Source organism: Trachemys scripta, chromosome 24 (assembly GCF_013100865.1).
Source record: "Trachemys scripta elegans isolate TJP31775 chromosome 24, CAS_Tse_1.0, whole genome shotgun sequence".
Classification (NCBI taxonomy): Eukaryota; Metazoa; Chordata; order Testudines; family Emydidae; genus Trachemys; species Trachemys scripta.
Genome location: NC_048321.1, coordinates 4,817,925 through 4,837,831, shown reverse-complemented (window position 1 = coordinate 4,837,831; position 19,907 = coordinate 4,817,925). Strand labels below are relative to the sequence as shown.

The window sequence follows — 19,907 nt, the reverse complement described above, 5'->3', positions numbered from 1 at the left end:
GGCCTCAGTCCCTGGGTGCAGCCCCGCCCCCATCAGCGCCGAGCGGGGGTCGCGTTCTTTGGGCCAGTCGAGCAGAGAGTGGCCTCCGTCACCATGGCAACCTGAGAGTCCTGGCGGGGGGAGGGGAGGGCCTTGGGGCGGGGACTAAGTTCACAGGGGCGAGGTTAAGGGCCCCCACCGGTAGCCAATCAGGGCGGAGCTGTAGGTGTGCTAGCCAATCGGGGCACAGGGTTGACTATATTATTGGTTGACGACACCGTACCGGAATCCAATCAGCACTTGGGGGCGGGATACAGGGGGCGTGGGCCGGGAGCCAATGGGGGCACAGAGGGCGGGGCCTCACCTGGGGAAAGGGCGGGGCCTCACCTGCTGGCGGTGAGCGGGGCCGGGTGGGGCTCAGTCGGGCAGCGGCGGGCGGCATCTCGCAGAGCTCCGTGGGTAGCTGGGTGCGCGGCGATGGCTGGGCCCGGGGCGTGGGGCCGGCTCCACTTACTGCTCCTCAGCGTCAGCTCCTGTGAGTGCCGCGCCGGGGCGGGGGCGGTCAGACCGAGGGGGCGCGGGGCGGTGAGGCGGGCGAGGGGAAAGCAGTGAGACAAGCAGGCGGGCGGGTGGAGGGGAGGGTAGAGGAAGGGGTGGGGCAGTGAGGCGGGTGTGGGGAGAGGAATGGGTAGGGCAGTTAGGCAGGGGGAGGGTAGAGGAGGGGTAGGGGCAGGGGGGGCAGTGAGGCAGTTGGGGGGGAGGGGCAGTGAGGCGGGCGGGGGGAGAGTACAGGAGGTAAGGGGCCACGGCCAGTGAGGCCGAGGCAGGAGCTTCACTTTTCATCCCGCTGGGTGTGTCTGCCTGGGGTGATCCCGGTGGTGGTGGTACATGAAGCTGTGTCTGTCTCTCTCTGAGGTGTTGGGACCCCAGTACCCTGGGGCTGCCCATGGCTCCTTTGCTCCCGGGTCTCGCTCCTTGCTTCGCAGATCGTTCGCTTTGTTGCCAAGTCTCCTTTTCTCAGCTGAGTCCCCACCCTGCATTGGCCCCTGTTCCCTTTGGGGTTTGAGGATTGTGCTAAACATTTGGTGCTTTGAGTTTGAACCTCTGTAAAGCTCTCGCCAGGGCCCTTCTGGGCAGATTAAAGGCCTGGGAGGGTGGAGGTGGATTTTAGCGATGCTTCATTCTGAATTTGTGCCTGGTCTGAATTGGGGGAAGAAGTTTCTTTCCTTGTGAGTTAAACACCCTTTGTAAAATGCTGATGATTCCTTATGCATGCAGAGGGGCCTGTGCAGACATACTGATTGCAGGTGGCTGTTTCCACAGTGCTCACAGTTGGAAACCCAGTTAAGTCACAAATCATAGATGCTGCTAAACAAATCTTGTTTCCCGTATTAACAAGAACACCTCAAACTCACCAAAATGGAAGCACTCTAGAAATCCAGTTTGGTTTTCACCATTGAGGTTATTCACTTCTTGCACTTAAACAATGAAAATTAGTTGTATTTTTGGGGTAGCCTGTCTGTCATTGTACCAGTGTTTTCAGGCACTTTGAATGTTTGGATTGCAAATACTGCTGGGAAAGCTTTGCTTATTTAAAACTGTTCCCTTTGTGCTGCTTTTATGATGTATAAGAGCAGCCCAAATGTTGTAAAGTTTCATTTGCTTTCTGTAACTTTACAATTAGGAATATCAAGTCTTGTGGTCCCTGTCCTTGCTGGAGGATGAGAGAACTGGAGTCTTCTCAACTCAAGAGTCTCTGAATCTTCTAGAAAGAGCTATTCACTTAAATCTATCAGGATTTGCTTTAACTAGGTGTTAACTAATTTTGAAAGTGCCCAAGCTATTAGAGGTGGGCCAGACAGAAAATTGGGGAGCTGTGCCCTCCCCTCACTGGGAGGCCTGGCCTCCAGCCAGGTCTGAAACTGGAGCTGGGCAGTGTGGGGCATTGGCTGCTTGCAGCTGGCAGGAGCTGCCTGGGTGTGGGGACCTGGCTCCAGGGACAGAGGAGCTCTGGGGGCAGGTTCCAGGAGCCCAGGCCAGAGTGGGTCAGTCAGGCTGCTGTGGAGAGCTCCAGCTCTTCACCTACCCTGGGCATCATGTCCCAGCTAGTGGGGGCACAGGCCGGGGGCTACTCTCAGGCCCTGCACTTGGCCTTAATTCTCCAATGCCGCTGGAGCTGGATGCCCGGCCAGCAGCCTCTGCTCTGCCTTCAGAGCTGGGTGGCCGGAAAACGGCAGCTGGTGGGGGAGAGGGCTAAGGCAAATTTTGGGGTGGCTATAGGCCCTGCAAGGTGCCTCCCCTCCCCTGAAGTGCTGCTCCTGGTCTAGGGTGGAGTTGGCAGAAACGAATTCCAGCCAGGGATTGTAGATCATCTATTCAATGAGATTAGAGATAAAAGCGGGAGAGGCGATGGTATGGTAATGGAGGGAGAAGGGTGGGTATTTTTAAGATGGGTGAATCTCACTAAGGCATGTTTGTATTGTGAGAGGAAAGAGTGGGTGAAGAGTAAAGGAGGGGATGAGTGGGTGTGAGACATGTGGGATGGAGTCAGTGAGGCAAGTGGAGGGGCTGGAGAAGGAAAGAAAAGAAACTTCTGTCTGTGATCAGGGAGAAGGAGGAGAGAGTTGTGAGGTGGAGGGGAAGGTAAAGAAAAAGCAAGCAGATGGGAGATGGAAGGTCATGTGAGGATTTTGTTTTTTCCTGGGAAGAAATTGATAAGATCCCATGTCAAGAGAGAAGCAGAGATGCAGGAGGAGAGGAAGGTTTAAGGTTCAAGTCAAAGGGTAGGGCTACACTGCTGGGGAAAAAAGGTGTATTCTTAATTCAGGTTCACTAATTTGGGTTTAAATAACAATGAAGATGCAGTAATCTCTTTTAGCTTGGGTTAGCAGTGCAAGTTCATCTGAGGCTGCCCTATAGACTTTAACTCCAGATGCTAACACGATGCCGTGTAGCTGTTTTCACTGCTATTTTATCCTAAATTAGCTAACCTGAGTTAAGAATACACCTCTAGTTTGCAGTGTAGACATAACCAAAAGTGGTGAAAAGGCAGCTGGGATTGGAGGCATGGGATTCATTTAAGATGGAGTAGCAGAGTGGTTCATGTAGGAAGATGGTAGAACAGGAGGGAATGAATTTGTAGTGCATGCAATTAGCCTGGTCATAGCGGTTTTGCCAGGAACACACCACAATGCAAGAACAGGAGTGGAGGAAGCAGATGTTGGGGGGGAGGGGGGAGTGGGAGTGGGGAAGGTGTGTGTGTGTGTGTGTTTAGAGGGGGGAGGAGAAGAGGGAAGCTGGCAGGGCGGACCTTCAGATGGGAGGGGGTGAAAAAAGTCAAGGGTGGATAAGTGAAGAATGGAGGGAATTAACCATTCCAGAGGAGAGGGATGAGACATCACCAAGTTAATGAACTGGATGGAAGTCATGGAAAACAATCAGCTTCCTTTCAATAGCTCTGGTTGATGTCAAAATCCGGTTAATTCTCTAGTGAGTCAGTGAGTTTGTTCAGCAAAATCTAATCTCTCTCATGTTTTAAAAAAAAAAATACAAAACCCATTATTAAAACACAAATCAATTCAAGCCTTTTTTGTGCATTGTTTCTTCTTTACAAACATATATTTTTCCCCTTTTGCAGGTCACTTAAACATAAACCCTGCCCGTTTCCATTGAATTTCTAAAAATCAATGGACATTTGTGATTTTTAGTTTTTAAAACTTACTTTTTAAAGAAAAACAAACAAACCATTTGTGCTTGTTTAATTTCTGGGTCAAAGCTGACCTGCCTGCATCCTTTTTAAGGTAGCCTCTATTTCCATTAAAAAAAATCTTGCTTTTCAGTCTTATGTAATGCATGTTACATGTATGTAAATTTGACTTTGAATGCATGTGTAGCTCCTGCAATTGGGATTTGGCTTTTGCCCCTCCTTTTTTACTTCCAGATGGTAGTCTTGATGAAGTCAGGCAAATTGACCACTTCTGTGTTCCAAAACCTCCCAGTTCCTTTTAACCATCCCTCTTGATTAAATCATGGGGGTTTGCTGTCTCCTTTGCACATGATGCAGGTTTAATGACATTCTTATGATGTATGAGCACTGGTTCCTCCTCTGCATTAATTACATGCTAGTGATAATGGGTTATTAATAAACCTGCGTGTCTGCTTTTCCCATCAAGCTTTCTCCCATGTTTGCCCTTTACTCGTGAGAAGAAATCCTCATCAAAATTTGCAGTCACCGCCTTATGTCTTTTAAATCCATCCTTAGACTATCTTTGTGAAACCTATTTATCACTACCATGTGACGATGGCTAGACTAGTGATCACTCGTGGATACCAAGATCACTGTTACAACTAACCTAACATCCCTTCTTCCTCCCTCCTGTCTGTTCCCAAGTCAAATCTTTTGTCTTAGACTGTGAGCCTTCTGGGTAAGAGACTATCAGATTTGTTTAAACAACAAGGAGTCCGGTGGTACCTTAAAGACTAACAGATTTGTTTGTACCTTGCCTAGGACAATGGGACCCTAATTCCTGATAGAGGTGCTTATAACAAATGGGGACTTCAGAAGGCTCCAGTCTGTCCACACAAAGAATCAATACTAATGTAAAGTTGTCTCAAAATTAAGATGTTTCTTTAAGTGGGTTAAAAAGCACTTAAAGTAACTTTTCCTGTTTTCCTATGAAATGTATCTGCAGATTTAATCTCTTTAAAACATTACTAATAAGGGCAATATGCTTGACTGTTAATGTTAGAGGTATCAAAAGGGGTTGTCTCAATAGTGAAGACAGAGGGCAGGAGTTTCAAAAGGATGTAAGAACCTCTGGAGAAACTAGTGGTCTAGACTAAAGAAGTCTTGATGGGATCCTGTTAGGACAGAGATCTTACCTTTCGCTCCCTGAGCCGTTAAAATCCCCATCAGGAACGTGCCTCTTTCATAAACTTACCCTGCCACAGGCTTTTGGTTTGACCTTGGGAAATCACTTAATCTACCCTGTGCCTCAGTTCACCATCTGTAAAATGAGGATAATTATCTGCCTTCATAGCAGTGTGAGGTTAAAATCCATTGGTGGTTGTGAGGAGCTCAGCTATAACTACCTAGATCTGCTTTTGCTCTATGGGATGTTGGTGTTCCGGGGTGTGGATTAGTGAAAATCTTTTTGTAGTGAATCTGGGTTCATCATACATAAAAACAAACCTCTGTAGCTCAGATTGGAGAAATGAGCACCACACTGCCGATGTGGCTGTGAGGCAATCCTAAATCCCAGTTTGCCTTTGGAAACTGTAAACTCAGTTATCTCACTTACACCCTGGCGCAACTGTGCTGGTAATAATCGATTAATGGATTTTAACCTGCTGCTGAAGGCGGCCAACCTGTGTCTGCACCACACCTCTGGTGTTGGAAAAGAGGTGATCAGTCCCAGGGGCTATTCCTGTGGGATTTTCCTTTTTGAGTGTAAGGGGGAATGAGGTATGCCGATATGGCAAAGCAAATCAAGTCCCCTGTTGCAGTGTTGAGGGCTCTTAGGTTTCATCATTCCAGATGACATGAGCCCCCTTGAGTTCCATTTCAGCTGAATGTTCTTAATGTTGAACTGTTGAGATGTTAATTTTGGATTCAGCATTCCACGCTGGATGCTGGAACAGCTGGCCAGTGTGGATTTCTAGCATGGAGATGTCAAGCAATGTGGGACTGCATGGCAGAGGAAGAATGTTCCTCTCTGTAAGCGAGATCTTGACAATTAGCTTGTTGAAAGGAACTCCTTTCAAAGCTCTAGGAACTAGAAGATACCATTCCAGGGTCGGCAACCTTTCAGAAGTGGAGTGCCGGATCTTCATTTATCCACTCTAATTCGAGGTTTTGCGTGCCAGTAATACAGTTTAACGTTTTTAGAAGGTCTCTTTATACAAACCTATAATATATAAGTAAACTATTGTTGTATGTAAAGTAAATAAGGTTTTTAAAATGTTTAAGAAGCTTCATTTAAAATTAAATTAAAATGCAGAGCCCTCTGGAACGGTGGCCAGGACCCAGGCAGTGGGAGTGCCACTGAAAATCAGCTCGTGTGCTGCCTTCGGCACGCATGCCATTGGTTGCCTACCCCTGGATTAGACCATTGTTCACTCTATTCCTGTGGCCAATACCCAGTCCAGGAGGATACTCGGAGCTCAGTTTGTAGGCTGGTGAGGGCATAATGATAGGTTTGGGGGACAGGTTGTCAACTCAAAGCCCTTGAACATCTGGTCACCCAAATAAGGGTTTGGCAGGGAGTTGAACAGTGTGTGGCCTTGTCTACACTAGCCTTCTTTGCGAATTTTATGTGGGGGCAGGGCCAGATTAACCTTTTGTGGGGCCCCCCCATGGAGGCAATTGAGCATGGCATGGGCCAGGGAGGTCAGTCCCCAGAGCAAGGGGCCAGCCAGGGGCAATGGGGCGTGCCATGGTGGGGGCAGCCCCGCTCCACCCAGCCCAATGTGAGGGCACTATTTACAAACCAGCAGTTGCCAGATGCACTGTGGCCTGCTGGCCCTGTGCTGCCAGCATGCCCCTTCCTGTCGGGGGCAGGTCCATGCTGTGCCACACAGCTCCCCTGCCCAACACCCCCATAACTCCCTTTGCCCAGCGCCCCCCAGACCTCTGCCATGCCCATCGCCTCCCCGACCTCTGCCACAAATGCACAGCATACTGCACAAAACCACCCCACCCAGCGCCCCCACAGCCCCACCACAACTGCCCAGCACCCCACACAGAACCCCCACTCCCTAGTGCCCCAACACACACACCTTCCCTGCCCCCTCACAGCCTAGCTCCCCTCCCCCCCGAGACCCACTCCCCCATGTTCTGCCTCCCAGCCGCACTCACAGGCCCTGCTGGGAGGAAAGTGTATGAGCCGGCAGCGCAGCCAGGGCTGGTCCCGGGGCAGGGAATCGCTTTGCTCTGGCCCAGCCCTTTGGGAGTGATGCAGTCAGCCCGGCCAGGGCTTGCCCCAGCCAGGCTCCCTCAGGACCTACTTGCCTGGAGGGGCCCAACCAAGCCCCACACACTGTCCTCTTCTCCCCCCCTCCTCCCAACCTGGCCAAAACTGGCCAGCCTTCTGCACCAGTCCCAGGCGGCTCAGCTCTGGGGAGACAGGCAGGGCCCCACAGGTAGTGAGAAGCAGAGACTGCCTGGAGCTGGAGGTGCACTGGGGGCTGGTCAGGGGGCGGAGAGGAGCCAGCTGGTGGTGCTGGGGGCAGAGAGGAGCAAGGGGTGGGCGGGGGGGGAGGTAGCCAGCAGGCTGGCGAGGTCTCGGGGCGCAGTGCAAGCTGAGTAGGCCAGGGCCCCTTCTGAGCACGGGCCTGGCTCCATGGCACCACGGGCGCCATTGTAAACCCGGTGCTGTGAGCAGGTTTCAGGGGGTCTGCTAAGCATGGCTGGCATTAGACTCACTAGGCCCGTGCCATGCAGGACTGCAGCCTGGAGTCCTGAGCTCCAGCATCTGGCTGAAGCCAAAGCCGGAGCAACTTAGCTTCACAATGCCCCTCCTGGTGTGGAGTCCTGGGCAATTGCCCTGCTTCCTACCTCTTAGTGCTGGCCCTGGCTTTTATATGGAGAGAAACAATTGTTGTAGTACAAGTGGGCAGTGGAGTTTTTATAGCGGGGGGGGGGGCGGCTCAGAAAGAAAAGGGTTGAGAACCCCTGAACTAGACCTGTACTGAGCAGGGTTAGACAACTAACTGTGTTTAAAAGCACCAGTGACCTATCTGTGCTGATGCTGCTCTGTTTCTAATGGCATCAGTTCAGCAAACAAGGGTCTCAGCCGGTCTATCAGAACTTATCTGAAGATGGTTTTGCAGCCAGTGGTAAGTTGTGAACACGAGTGTGTGTGTGTGTGGGGGGGGATCTGTTGAAGCTATGACAATGGGGCAGATATTTCCCCACCTGTCTCACACCAACCAAATGGTCACTACCAGCAGCAGCAGGATGCTGTGATATTTGTTGCACTGCCCAGGAAGCCCTGGCTGTATTTGTCTCAGTATTTTCCTTCCTGCACTCCTGAGGACTGTCACCTACCTCGTCTTCATTTAAAAAAAATATGGCTTAGAGCTCAGTCCCGTAAGCTGGTCCTTCTAGACCCCTCATCTGTGGCTCTTCTCTGAGCACCCTGCAATTTGAAAATGTAAGTTACTATGGAGAGGCCTCCTGTGTGAAGGGCTTCTTGCCCCAGCAGAGCAAAGAACAGCCTGGCTTGTTTACTCAGGTTCTCAAGTGACTCACTCTCCTCTGTCAAACAAATTGAGAAACCATTCAAGCTGCTTTGCAACTTCTGAGCTCTGCCTATTGCTGTCCAGAAGAGAGATCACCCCGTGCTACTTTCCAGCGGGGTCTGGATTTTGTAATGATCGTTGGAATCCAGCGGAGTCAGGCACTCTATGGCCCTGCTTGACTTGTGCTCTGGCCACTCCCCTCCCCCCATGCTCTGACCCTATGCTGTGGCTGTACCCCACCCTTGCTTAGGAGTTCTCCATACGCGTGACCCATGCCAGCATAGACAGCAGGGTGGCTTCCCCCAGAGCAGTGGGTGTCTGGGCTGCACTAGGGGTGAGTGTGGGGCCAATGACTTACCCCCCAGCTCTAACAGCTGCTGGTCCTGCTGAAGGCTGTCTGCAGACTCAAGCAGAAGTTGCAGCATTGCTTACGCTCGGGTCATATTTTCTGGCTCTTCTCAAGGGCTAGCACCATTAATAGACGCTGAGATACTAATTGCGTCACATGACTGGCTGCCAGAGCCCATGGCATGTAACTGGGGGTCTGTGCCTCAATTCCTTTTCTCTTTCTCTCATGAATAGAAACCACAGGAAGTGTCTTGCAAGTGGAGCACATTGTGGGCTGATAGATTCAGCAAACATGGCACTGCTCTCAGGGGTCGCCTCTACCCCACCTCTGCCCTCAATCAGCCAGCCATAGCCAGATAAGGTGTCCTGCTCACTGCTGGCGCTTGCCGTGCGGGTGGATGGGTTTTGGGTGGGTGCGGAAGGAGGCTCCAAACTTCTTGGAAGTGCCTGACCTGTGTCAGAGTTACTGCTCCATCGCTATGGTTGGGAGAGGATCTGAGCTTCTCTTATTCCAGGCTCTGTTAGCTGTAGGAGGAAGGCAGCCCAGTGTCAGGACCCTTTTGGAAAGTTTAGTTTGCAGCTGTGAAGGATCGAAACCTAATTCTAATGAGTAGCTTCTGCAGACATGACTGGACTGGCCCTTCCCATAGTAGGGATGCTTCCCACTCATTGTGGTGAGAGCATTTTTCTAAAATGGACACGTTGGCACATGGGGAAGGACCCGTTCTGTTAACTCGGGACACATAAGAGAGGCTATAATCTGCTCCGCTTTGGCCAAGTCTACACATAGCTACACTAGCAAAGCCTTCTCTGTGTCGGTGTACTCTGCTGGCAAAGCGCACCTTGTGTTCAAACAGCTTATATTGGCACAACTGTGCGTTTGCTGGCATAGCTGCTTCCAGCCTCCCTGAGTGAAATAAACTGTACCAGTAAAGGGCACTTTTACCGGTATAGCTGCTTTTGCTGGCCCACCTCTGTTGGTCACAAATCACACCTATTCACGCCCCTGCCCAACAGCTTGTTATGTAGATCTGGCCTGGGTCTGGTACATGGTTCCAGGCCATGGCCAGGACATGACTCTGAAAAGGGAGGAAAAAACTTCTTAATGTATCTCACTAGTTGTGCAACGCTGTTCAGCTACATGGGAGGGGAGAACAGAGTTTGCTTCCTTAAGCTTCAAGGGAGCAACTTCAGTCTGCTTGAACAGTTGAGAAGTCCTTGATGAGTCACCCAGCAAAAGACCTGGTAGCTCCCAGGACAATTCCAGGGTTTGAGTGGCTCTGAATCAATCTCAGTTCTGTTAACATTCATGTTCTGCTTTTATGGGTTTATTTTCAGCATCGTGCTTCTTACTGTTTAGGGTGCAGCTAGTGGTGGAGAGCTCTTCACTGGCTACTAGAAAACGCTTCATTGAGCCAAATACTTCCATATTGCTCCCAGCCTGTGTTCCATTTCTATACAACTGGTATTAATGACTTACAAAACCCCTGTTGGTGTAGCAACTAGGTACTGTTTACAAAAGCATAAATTAAGCCAATCTATCAAGTGTATTGGCAGCTTCCTTCTTAGGAATGAGTGGCCCAAATGCCAAACCAAATAAATGCATCTTCACTTGCACCCTGAAGGATGCCATGCTCTGGCCAGTTGCCATGGGCCCTGTGTTTGGAAAGAGATCTGCCTCCTCTTCTGGGAAGAACAGTCCCAGAAACTGACAGCAAAAGTGCTGCGGAAGGAGCATGATCTGAGTCCCAATAGATTCCACAGTAAAGTCGTGGAGTGTGACCATCATCTTGGAAATGAACAAGAAGCTGATGCAGAGATTTGAACAGAGAAGTTACATGCTCACAGCCATGGGACAGGTGTTGATGACTAGCCTGTGATTGCACTTCTGGAAAGGTATTGAGAAGCTGGTGGCTATTCAATCCCATATGCACTGAAACATCCCGGCCATGCTGGGCAGGAGTTGGCTCAGTTACTTATACCCTTCTACTTAACCCTGGTGGGACTACTTAACTCATCCGATTGAACCAGTGCAAACCCCAGGGTAGATGTTCTAATTTTAGTTTGAGTGGCTTATATCAATTTAGCTGAAGTTGATTCCTTCCTAACTTCAGCTAAACTGAGTCAAAGCAATTCTTAAATCAGAATGTGTGTCTACGTGGGGTTTTGCACTGGTTTAATTACATCTGTTTGTAAATCAGTGCAGCTATCTCATACAGGCAAGCCCTTAGTCTGGAGCTTAGCTGAAGACCCATAGCTGAAGCAACAATGATATGGGATTTAAAATGCCTTTTTGCTAATACATACCAGACATCTATTTCACGTGGGCAGGGTGAGCATGGAGTAAGGGCTGTTTGGGATCCCTTAATGTTTTGCAACACAGAAATTAAGCACTGTTTAAAAACAGAACTTCCTGGCTTTCAAATCTGCCTCAGCAGCTGTGACGGTGCTGCCTGGGGGACCCAGCTGCGGTCACTCAATCAGGGTGAACTGCAAACAAAACAGGGCAGACAAACCCCAAAAGCTGGTGGTTATTCCAATACTTAGATTTACCAAGTCAGCACAAAACAGCTTCTATAGTACCTCACTGGTTACTTAGAAGTTCAAACAACACAGTTCCCTTAAAGTACCCAGCCTCAGGCCTCCATCTAGACACACATCCGAGATGATGATGATGATGATTACTGAAAATCTTACTTCATCATATAAAAGAAAAGGTTCTTCCGATCCCAAAGGATCAGCCACGTACCCAGGTTCAATTATGACTTAGGTCTTACCCCAAAATACACACTAATAGCCAATTCTTATTAACTAAGCTAAAATCTATTAAAAAAGAAAAGTGTGTTGGTTAAAAGATCAATATACATACAGACTTGAATTCAATTCTTGAGGTTCAGATACGTAGCAGAGGTGATCTTGTAGTTGCCAAAAGTCCTTTTAGAAATAGTCCATAGGTTATAGTCCAATGTCCATATTCAGGGTGACTCCAGTCAGTGACTGGGGATCTCAATCCTTGTGGCTTAAGGTTTCCCCCTCTTGAAACCCAAAGTAGATCTGAGATGCAGCAGGATCATGTCCCAGGGTTCTTATACATTTCCAGCAGCCTTTTGGCTTGAGAAAACAATAGGCTTAATTCTCCTTCCAAACATCCTGGCAATTAGCATAGGGTAATTTACCCATTAAACAGTTCAGATACAGGTTACCACAACCTTCAAAAGAGACAAATAGACAATAATACTATTTCACTCAAGTATCATCATAATGTTGATATTCCTTTTTGATCTTCGAATTAAAGTTACAGCAATAGACAAGACTTGTTTGCTTGCATCACAAGATCTGAGCAAACATCTACCCTTGAGATCTCTAACAATGCAGACTTGCATTTCAAAGCTCTATTCATTTACATATCTTCCTAACCAGTTCCTACAATTCACTCATGGGGTCAGGTCCGTCTGAGTTAATTAACTCTTTCTGGTCCTGTCCTCTTTCAATGAAATATTATTTTACACTCATAAGGTCACAGCAGCATCTTGCCCAGTTTTTCTTTCCTAGAGTTACTGCTATTTTTACAGACTGAGGGCTCTGCACTTCCGCATAAGGACAGTGTGTTGAATGGTGAACACCTAAAAGGCAAAGACTGTCTCATTCAGGGGTTCTCAAATTGGGAGTTGGGACCCCTCAAGGGGTTGCTAGGTTATTACATGGGGGGTCACGAGCTGACAGCTTCCACCCTAAACCCCACTTTCCCCCAGCATTTATAATGGTGCTAAATGTTTTTTAATTCATAAGGGGGGGCGGTCACCAGTACCAAAGTTTGAAAACCACTGGTCTAGATGTCCCTTCCCCGCCCACAAACTGTCCTTAGTGGGACTATCCTAGAGCTGCAGGGAGCAGTGACATTTAGTAAGCTGCATCTCGGGTTAATATGTAGCTGCCCCTTACCTCAATAGGCCAAAGTTAAATTGTCCCTCTGAGGCCTTTAAACGTGCTTCATCAGGCTCCGGAGAATGAGCTAGAGCTGATGTTGTGACCCAGAGTTTGACAACCCAGTTTTAATGGGGTCACCAGGGCCCATGTTCGATGCCGAAACCTGAGGCCTGCCACCCAGGCTGAAGCCAAAACCCAAGGGCTTAGTTAGGCTACAGCCCTGCTGCCCAGGAATGAAGCCCTCGGGCTTTGGCTTCAGTGCGCGGCGCCTGCCCCCCCCCCGGGCAGTGGGGCTCAGGCTACTACTTCAGCCTTGCACGGGGGCTGTGTTTTTGTTGTTAGGAAGGGGTTGTGCAGTGAAGTTGAGAACCCCTGAGCTAGAGCAAAGGACGGATGGGCCTTGTCTACACTAATTAATTAAAAACATTTTGAAACATTTTCCACTGCTGGTAGACGCACTGGGAGTATTAGTGTAGACAGGTTGCTGAGGCTTTTAATACCTTGTTGATTAGACTTGTTCTGAGTGGATTTGTTCTCAGTGTTAGCAATGAGAAGCAAATCTGGTAAAAAATCCCCAATGTCGACAGGGCCCTAGGGCAAGCAGAGGAGCTGCTGCAGAGCAGAGCGAAACTGAGGACTCTAGTGGGCAGAGGTAGCTTGGCTGTATCTTGAAATCCTGGCTGTTGGCAGAAGATAGGAGTGGGAATGGATAGCTGTTGTTTGATCAGTGACCCTTCCCCCAATGCAGTGATGCTACCCATAAACATCCTGGGGGGTGGGGGATTTCCTGCCAAAGGGGAGGAGGGTTTGTAAATTTCCTCTGGTTATTAGGTATTTTTGGGCTACTAAATTCCCTTAAACTCATGAAAGTCCTAGGCTCTGGTTGAAAACTGAAGGCTGACTTTGAAAGGGTTAATCATTCCAGATGGGCACCTTTCACTCACCTTCTTCAGTAGGGAAGGGATCTTCTGCTGAGTTTCAGTTGTTTTGTGTGTTGGACAAAAACCAGCCTATGTTAGCCAGGGTAGTAACCCACCTCCAGCCACCTGGATAAGCAATAAACAGTGTGGCTGCCATGGTCTGTTATCAGATCCGTGAATTAATGATGTGGGTGTCAGCTGCTGCTTTCAGGGATTGGACCAGGGGCCTGCAGAGCTAAAGAGACAAGGCTGTAACAGACGTGTAACCTGAGGATTGGGTACAGATGGGACCTGTAACACACTCACTAGTAGGCTATGTGAGCACAGGAGCCCGGGACACCTGAATTCCAGTTCTGGCTCTGACAGACTCCTTGAGCTGACCCCGTTCCCCCATTTCCTTAATCTGTAACACTGGGATATTTATTACCTCCTAGGAGTTTGTCTGGGGTTGGCTGTGTGTGAGGATTAAATTCCCCTACTCAAACTGCCAGGAGATGTAGCTTTAACAGGGCCGGCTCCAGGCACCAGCTGACCAAGCACGTGCTTGGGGCGGCACCTCGGGGCAGGGCGGCGCCCAATTTTTTTATTTTTTATTTTTATTTTTTTTTGGAATCAGTGGCACTCGGGGCGGGGGCTTCGGGCGGCGTGGTGCTGGGGGGGGCGGGGGCTTCGGGCGGCTCGGCGCTGCGGGGGCGGATTTCGGCGGCGCTCACGTGGGGGGGGTGATACAGCAGGGTGGCTCTCTTCTTTTCAAAAAAGTTAGAGCCAGCCCTAAGCTTTAAGGAATAAGGGTTTTATTTACAGTGAGATACTGAATATATTGCACAGGAGGAGAAGATGGCAAACAGGTGGCCAGATTACAAGAGACTTTATTTTGAGGAGGGATTTTTTTTTTAAAGTTAAATGATCTTAAGTAGGGTAAACAAACTTCTTTTCAATTAGATGGGGAAAGCAGTGTTTGTGGCCCCAATCAGCAGGCTCATTGTCCAGATGCCTAGAAGGGAGATTCGGATAAAACACAATTTGAAACCATTAGTGTGCACACCTGGCTGTGATCTTAAAAATAAATAAATTAATCCATCCCCACATGAACAATAGGCAGTGGGGTGGGGCGTTGTGATACAAGAGAACAAAGGGGAAAAACAGGACAGAAGAGGTTTTAACCAAAAAAGTAGGTGTTTCTTGCAGTGGTCATCCATGCTGTGTTCTGATGGAGAACCTGGTACTAGTGGGAGACTGCAGGCTCTGTAAAGAGCCTTCTCTGTTTGTGGGGACTCTTTCAACACATCAGTCACTTGCATAATGGCACATGGCTTCCTGATTGAAGTTGACTCACCTGCAGTTGAGGTGGGGGAAGTAACTTTCAGATTTGCCCAACACTTGCTTCCGAATGCTCATTCCCCTACATTTGGAGGTGCCCCCAGGGGCATAGGGAGGGAGAAGAGGAATGGGGACAGAACCTAAGGAGTGTGGGAAAGGAGGCAACACACGGGAGACCAAAAATAGAAGGGGAAAAATCTGATCTTCACTTACATGTGATAAACTAGATGGATTTTTGGGGTGGTAGCTGGGAAGAACTGTGGGATAAACATGGTGGGGGTGGGAGCTGGGGGCAATTGACAGGTAATATGGAACCTTTCACTTTGATGTGTTCAGAACAAAAGCAATTAAAAGCCTGGAAGTGACTGTAACAATGGCCTTTCAGCTAGGTTCTATTGCGAGGACATGAACAAAGCACTAGTTCTAGTTGCATGGGAACTCCATCCCCCACAAAGCTCTGAAATGGGGTCTAAAGGCCTAAGCATGCCATCATCAGAACAAGCTCTCATTGGGTGAAGCTGTCCTGAGGGCATGACACTGTTACCTGGCAACTTCTAAAACCAGCTGGTACTTCCAAAGTGGATGCCATGAACATGTTACGAACACCACATGCACGTCCCAGATCTTCATCAACTGAAAATCATCATCCTCCTCTAAATGCCCTTCGGTGACTTATGGTGAAATGATTTTGGTGCCCTAGCCCAGTTTCTAAAGGACAAGTATCCACCTCAGGAAAACCCAGCATTACTACTGGCAGAGCTTGATACCCTTAAGGGAAGACCTAGTAGAGACAGAATTGGCCATGAAACCTGAAATCTTTCCCTCTCATTCTTCCAGATGAGGGTGAGGCCCTATTGGTTGGCTAGTGGAGGGGGTCATGCACGGTCATTGCCTGAGTTGATTGCCCTTCCTCGCTGGGAATGAAAGCCCAGTATAACTGCCATCTTTTAGATCTATTTACATGTTACATTTCTACTCCTTAGCTGAAGTTCATTGTCAAGCTTTCACTTTTTACTCATTTCCGAGTGGATCAAACATGTAAACAACTTACCAAAGCTTTGTTTTCCTGCCAAAGCCGCTTGTTGCTCCAGCAGTTTGAGGTACGAAAAGCCTGAAAATCATTTTGACCCAATTTAAAGAGAGAGAGAGACCTTTTCATTTCCAAGTTGTCTGGGTGCAGTATATACCTGTTTTCCAGAGATCATGCCATATTTGGTTTGTTGTATGCAAGTCCTTTTTAAAAATAGATAATTCACAAGTTTTAGTTAATGGGACATAAAAATCATGTTTTAAAATGCTGTACCTCTATTGTTCAGAATCGGGCCATGCACAATGTTTGTAACAAAACTAGAAAGTAAGAGACTTATTGACTGGGTCTGGGGTTCACGGTTCCTTCTCCTTCACATGGAGAAGGAAAAAGTGGTCAATGGTTTGAAAATCAAAAGCCAAAATAAGGGGATGTTTTTTGACTCATCTCTATTAATAGTATTATGGTAGCACCTAGAGGCCAGAGAGCCATTGTACTAAGCACTCTACAAATAACGAGAAGGTTTGTGTCCCAAAGAGCTTACCTACCATCTAAATGAATCCCAATGAGACCATGAAGGTTGGCCTAGGTTCACCAGTAAAGTTGTCCACCTTCAACTTCTTCCCTTGTCATTCCCCCTAGCAACTCCCCTTCCCCCATACAACACCTCACCCCCCCCTTACCTTTGGTGTCTTTGGCCTGTCCTCCCGCTTCTATTTGAGTGCCTCCTTGAGAGACAGCCAGTTCCCTCCCATCCTAGGCTCTTCAGGGGGTCACCGATAACTGCTTGCCACTTGGGGGCTGCCTAGGAGATTCTCTGCCCCGACGAGCTTACAAGGAATCTTTTTGGATGGCCAAAATCTGGGTTGCCCACCCTTCTGTTCAACCTGCCAGTTCAGTGTATCTGGGAAAACAGGTAAACTGTGAGGTGGCAAAGTTTGCAAACAATACTAAATTACTCCAGATAGTTAAGTCCAAAGCTGACTGCCACGAGTTACAAAAGGCTCTCACTAAACTGGGCGACTGGGCAAAAAAATGGCAGATGAAATTCAGTGTTGATAAATGCAAAGTAATGTGTGCTGGAAAACCATAATCTTATTTATGAACACAAAATGATAGGGTCTAAATTAGCTATTATCTCTCAAGAAAGAGCTCTTGAAGTCATTGTGGATAGTTCTCTGAAAACATCTGCTCAATGTGCAGTGGCCATCAAAAAAGGTGGTAATGTTAGGAACCATTAGGAAGGGATAGATAGTAATACAGAAAATATCATAATGCCGCTATATACATTTGTGGTACACCCCCACCTTGAATACTGAATGCAGTTCTGGTTGCCTATCTTAAAATAAATAAATAAAAATTGGGGAAAAATACAGAAAAGTACACAAATGGGTAGGGGTATGGGACATCTGTATAAGGAGAAATTGAAAAGACTGAGACTGTTTAAAAAGCCAGTCTGGAGTCTCAAAGAAGGGACGAAAAGGGAAATAAGAGACAGTTTCCGTCATTCACATTTAGGACTGGATTTTAATGGTTGTTTGCCTGACATCCTGCCCCTCCCAGGCTGGCCAGCTGAACTGGACAGATGACAGCCTGGCTGAGTACACTGTGTGCCCCAGGGAATTTTCCATCAGGCCTGTGGCATATTGGCACTGTTCACTTCCTCCCCCTGCCCTCTGAGGCCTTCCTTTGAGCCCCACTGCAATCCACACCCGAGAGGGGTATGAGTTCCCTTTTCTATCCCCTCTCTCCCCTGGCATGTACTTCTGGGCCCCACCAAAATGTTCCCTGAGGGGCCCATCCCTTGTTTTGTTTCCCTCTCTTTGACAATCTGGCTACCCAGAGCAAGGCCTGCTAAAAGCACTGTTCAGCAGCCATGTCTTAGAATGGTCTGCAGGCAGGACAGCATGAGAGGCAGTCACCAGGGTTCAGGTCTGTTGAAAATGGCTTGATTTAAATGATTACCTCTCACACTGTGGACAAGACTTAAACCTGCTCTGGAAACTGAGTCATGTTGCATATAGACAGATCATTAGGAGATCAGCTGGGAGGAAGTTGCTCGCTGGGAGTAAAGTACAGTCCTTGTGACTAACTCACCCCACCCTTGCATGTTAAACAATAATGTGCATCAGTATGAAAAGTCATGCGCTCATCCTTGTTGTTGCTCTAGAGGAGGCAGCTGGGAAATGAAAATGGCTGAGTATTGTGTGTGTGAGCAGAAGAAATGCACTGGTGTCTTCCAGGACTCCAACATAATCCCAGAACGTGCTGCTTCCGTCTGCAGACACGCAACACAACCATGGTGCAACATGCTCTGGCCACAAACACGAGAATCCTGAGCCCAGTCGCAGCCTATACCTGAGGGGTATAGGCTGTGACTGTGTTGGCAAAAACGAGCCTTGTAATTCACCAGTGGTGCCACTCCAGTGGTGGTAGCAGTAGCAGGAATCATAGGCCTTGGCTACACTGGCGCTGTACAGCACTGCAACTTGCTGCGCTCAGGGGGTGTGAAAACGCGCCTCCCCCACCTCCCCCAGTGCAGTGAGTGCAGCTCTGTAAAGCGCCAGTGTAATCAGAGCCTGCAGCGCTGCACGCTCACTCGCAGCACTGCAAGCTACTCCCCTTGGAGAGGTGGAGTACATACAGTGCTAACTATCAGGGGGTAGCCGTGTTAGTCTGTATCTACAAAAACAACAAGGAGTCTGGTGGCACCTTAAAGACTAACAGATTTTTTTGGGCATAAGCTCTCGTGGGTGAAAACCTCACTTCTTCGGATGCATAGAGTGAAAGCAGCACTGTGAAGTCCCGAGTGTAGCCAAGGCCTTAGTGTAGATATATTACCTACATTAGAGCTGCCACCACTTCTCCAACTTGTGAATTAGGAGGTCCGAGGCTTGACTGTGCCTCTGACAATTTATTTTGTACACTCCTTTGCTAACATGAGCATTTAACTGGGCCATCTGGCCATTCAATTGAACACCTTACTGAGGGAGGGAAAGGTGGGTTCACACTTTGGCTGCTATTTGGCTGGAGGCAGGGCAGGGCTAGATAGCAGTGTGCATTGTGCTGCTTGTCTGTTGCTAAGATGCAACCTTCACACTCCCTTTTGAATGCACATGAAGTTAATTGCAGAGAAACCCTAAAATCACAGGATCTGACTTGTTCCACTAGTGGGATGTTGTTCTGGCCTTGCTTAGCTAAGGGTATATCTGGAAACTTCTCCCTCCTCCTCCTCCCACAATTCTCCGGTGGAGAGCGTGAGAGAGAATTCTCTTCCTGGTAGAAATGGCTCATCTCTTTTTCCCGGTGAGAGCTTTCTCAAAGGAAAACCCACTGTTTCCCTTTTAGAAAACAGGTAGGAAGAAGAGAGGCAGCTTTGTCCAGCCCTGAAGAAGAGCTCTGTGTGTAACCTCGGAAGCTTGTCTCTCTCACCAGCAGTGGTCCAATAAAAGGGCTGGTCTACGCTGGTGGGGAGGTGTCGATTGTAAGATACGCAACTTCAGTTACGGGAACAGCCTAGCTGAAGTCGACTTATCTTATTTCGACTTACCTTCCGTCCTCACGGCGCTGGATCGACGTCCGCGGCTCCCCCGTCGACTCCGCTACCGCCGCTCACCCTGGTGGAGTTCCGGAGTTGACGGGAGTGCGTTCGGGGATTGATATATCGTGTCTAGACGAAACATGATATATCGATCCCCGATAGTATCTTTGGGTATGTGCAGACTACCCGCCGGATCGATCTATTTCCCTCACCTTGTGTCTCGTTTCTAAAAGGAAGCATTTCTCCTGAGGAACCTGTTGTCAGGGGAGTGATTATCATAGAATCATAGAATCATAGAATATCAGAGTTGGAAGGGACCTCAAGAGGTCATCTAGTCCAACCCCCTGCTCAAAGCAGGACCAATTCCCAGCTAAATCATCCCAGCCAGGGCTTTGTCAAGCCGGGCCTTAAAAACCTCCAAGGAAGGAGACTCCACCACCTCCCTAGGTAACGCATTCCAGTGTTTCACCACCCTCCTAGTGAAATAGTTTTTCCTGATATCCAACCTGGACCTCCCCCACTGCAACTTGAGACCATTGCTCCTTGTTCTGTCATCTGCCACCACTGAGAACAGCCGAGCTCCATCCTCTTTGGAACCCCCCTT

The 19,907-nt window shown here is 48.5% G+C and overlaps 1 protein-coding gene across 2 annotated transcripts in view; it reads left to right on the top strand.

Moving 5' to 3' along the window:
- Nucleotides 1–364: 364 nt before the first annotated feature.
- LOC117869494 (junctional adhesion molecule A-like) overlaps nucleotides 365–19,907 on the top strand; it is a 60,147-nt gene continuing 40,604 nt past the window's right edge. For both annotated transcript variants that reach the window (XM_034756357.1, XM_034756356.1), the window contains exon 1: nucleotides 365–514. In XM_034756357.1, coding sequence (XP_034612248.1) covers nucleotides 457–514 — 58 coding nt within the window. In that variant the 5' untranslated portion in view covers nucleotides 365–456. The remainder of the gene's footprint in view (nucleotides 515–19,907) is intronic.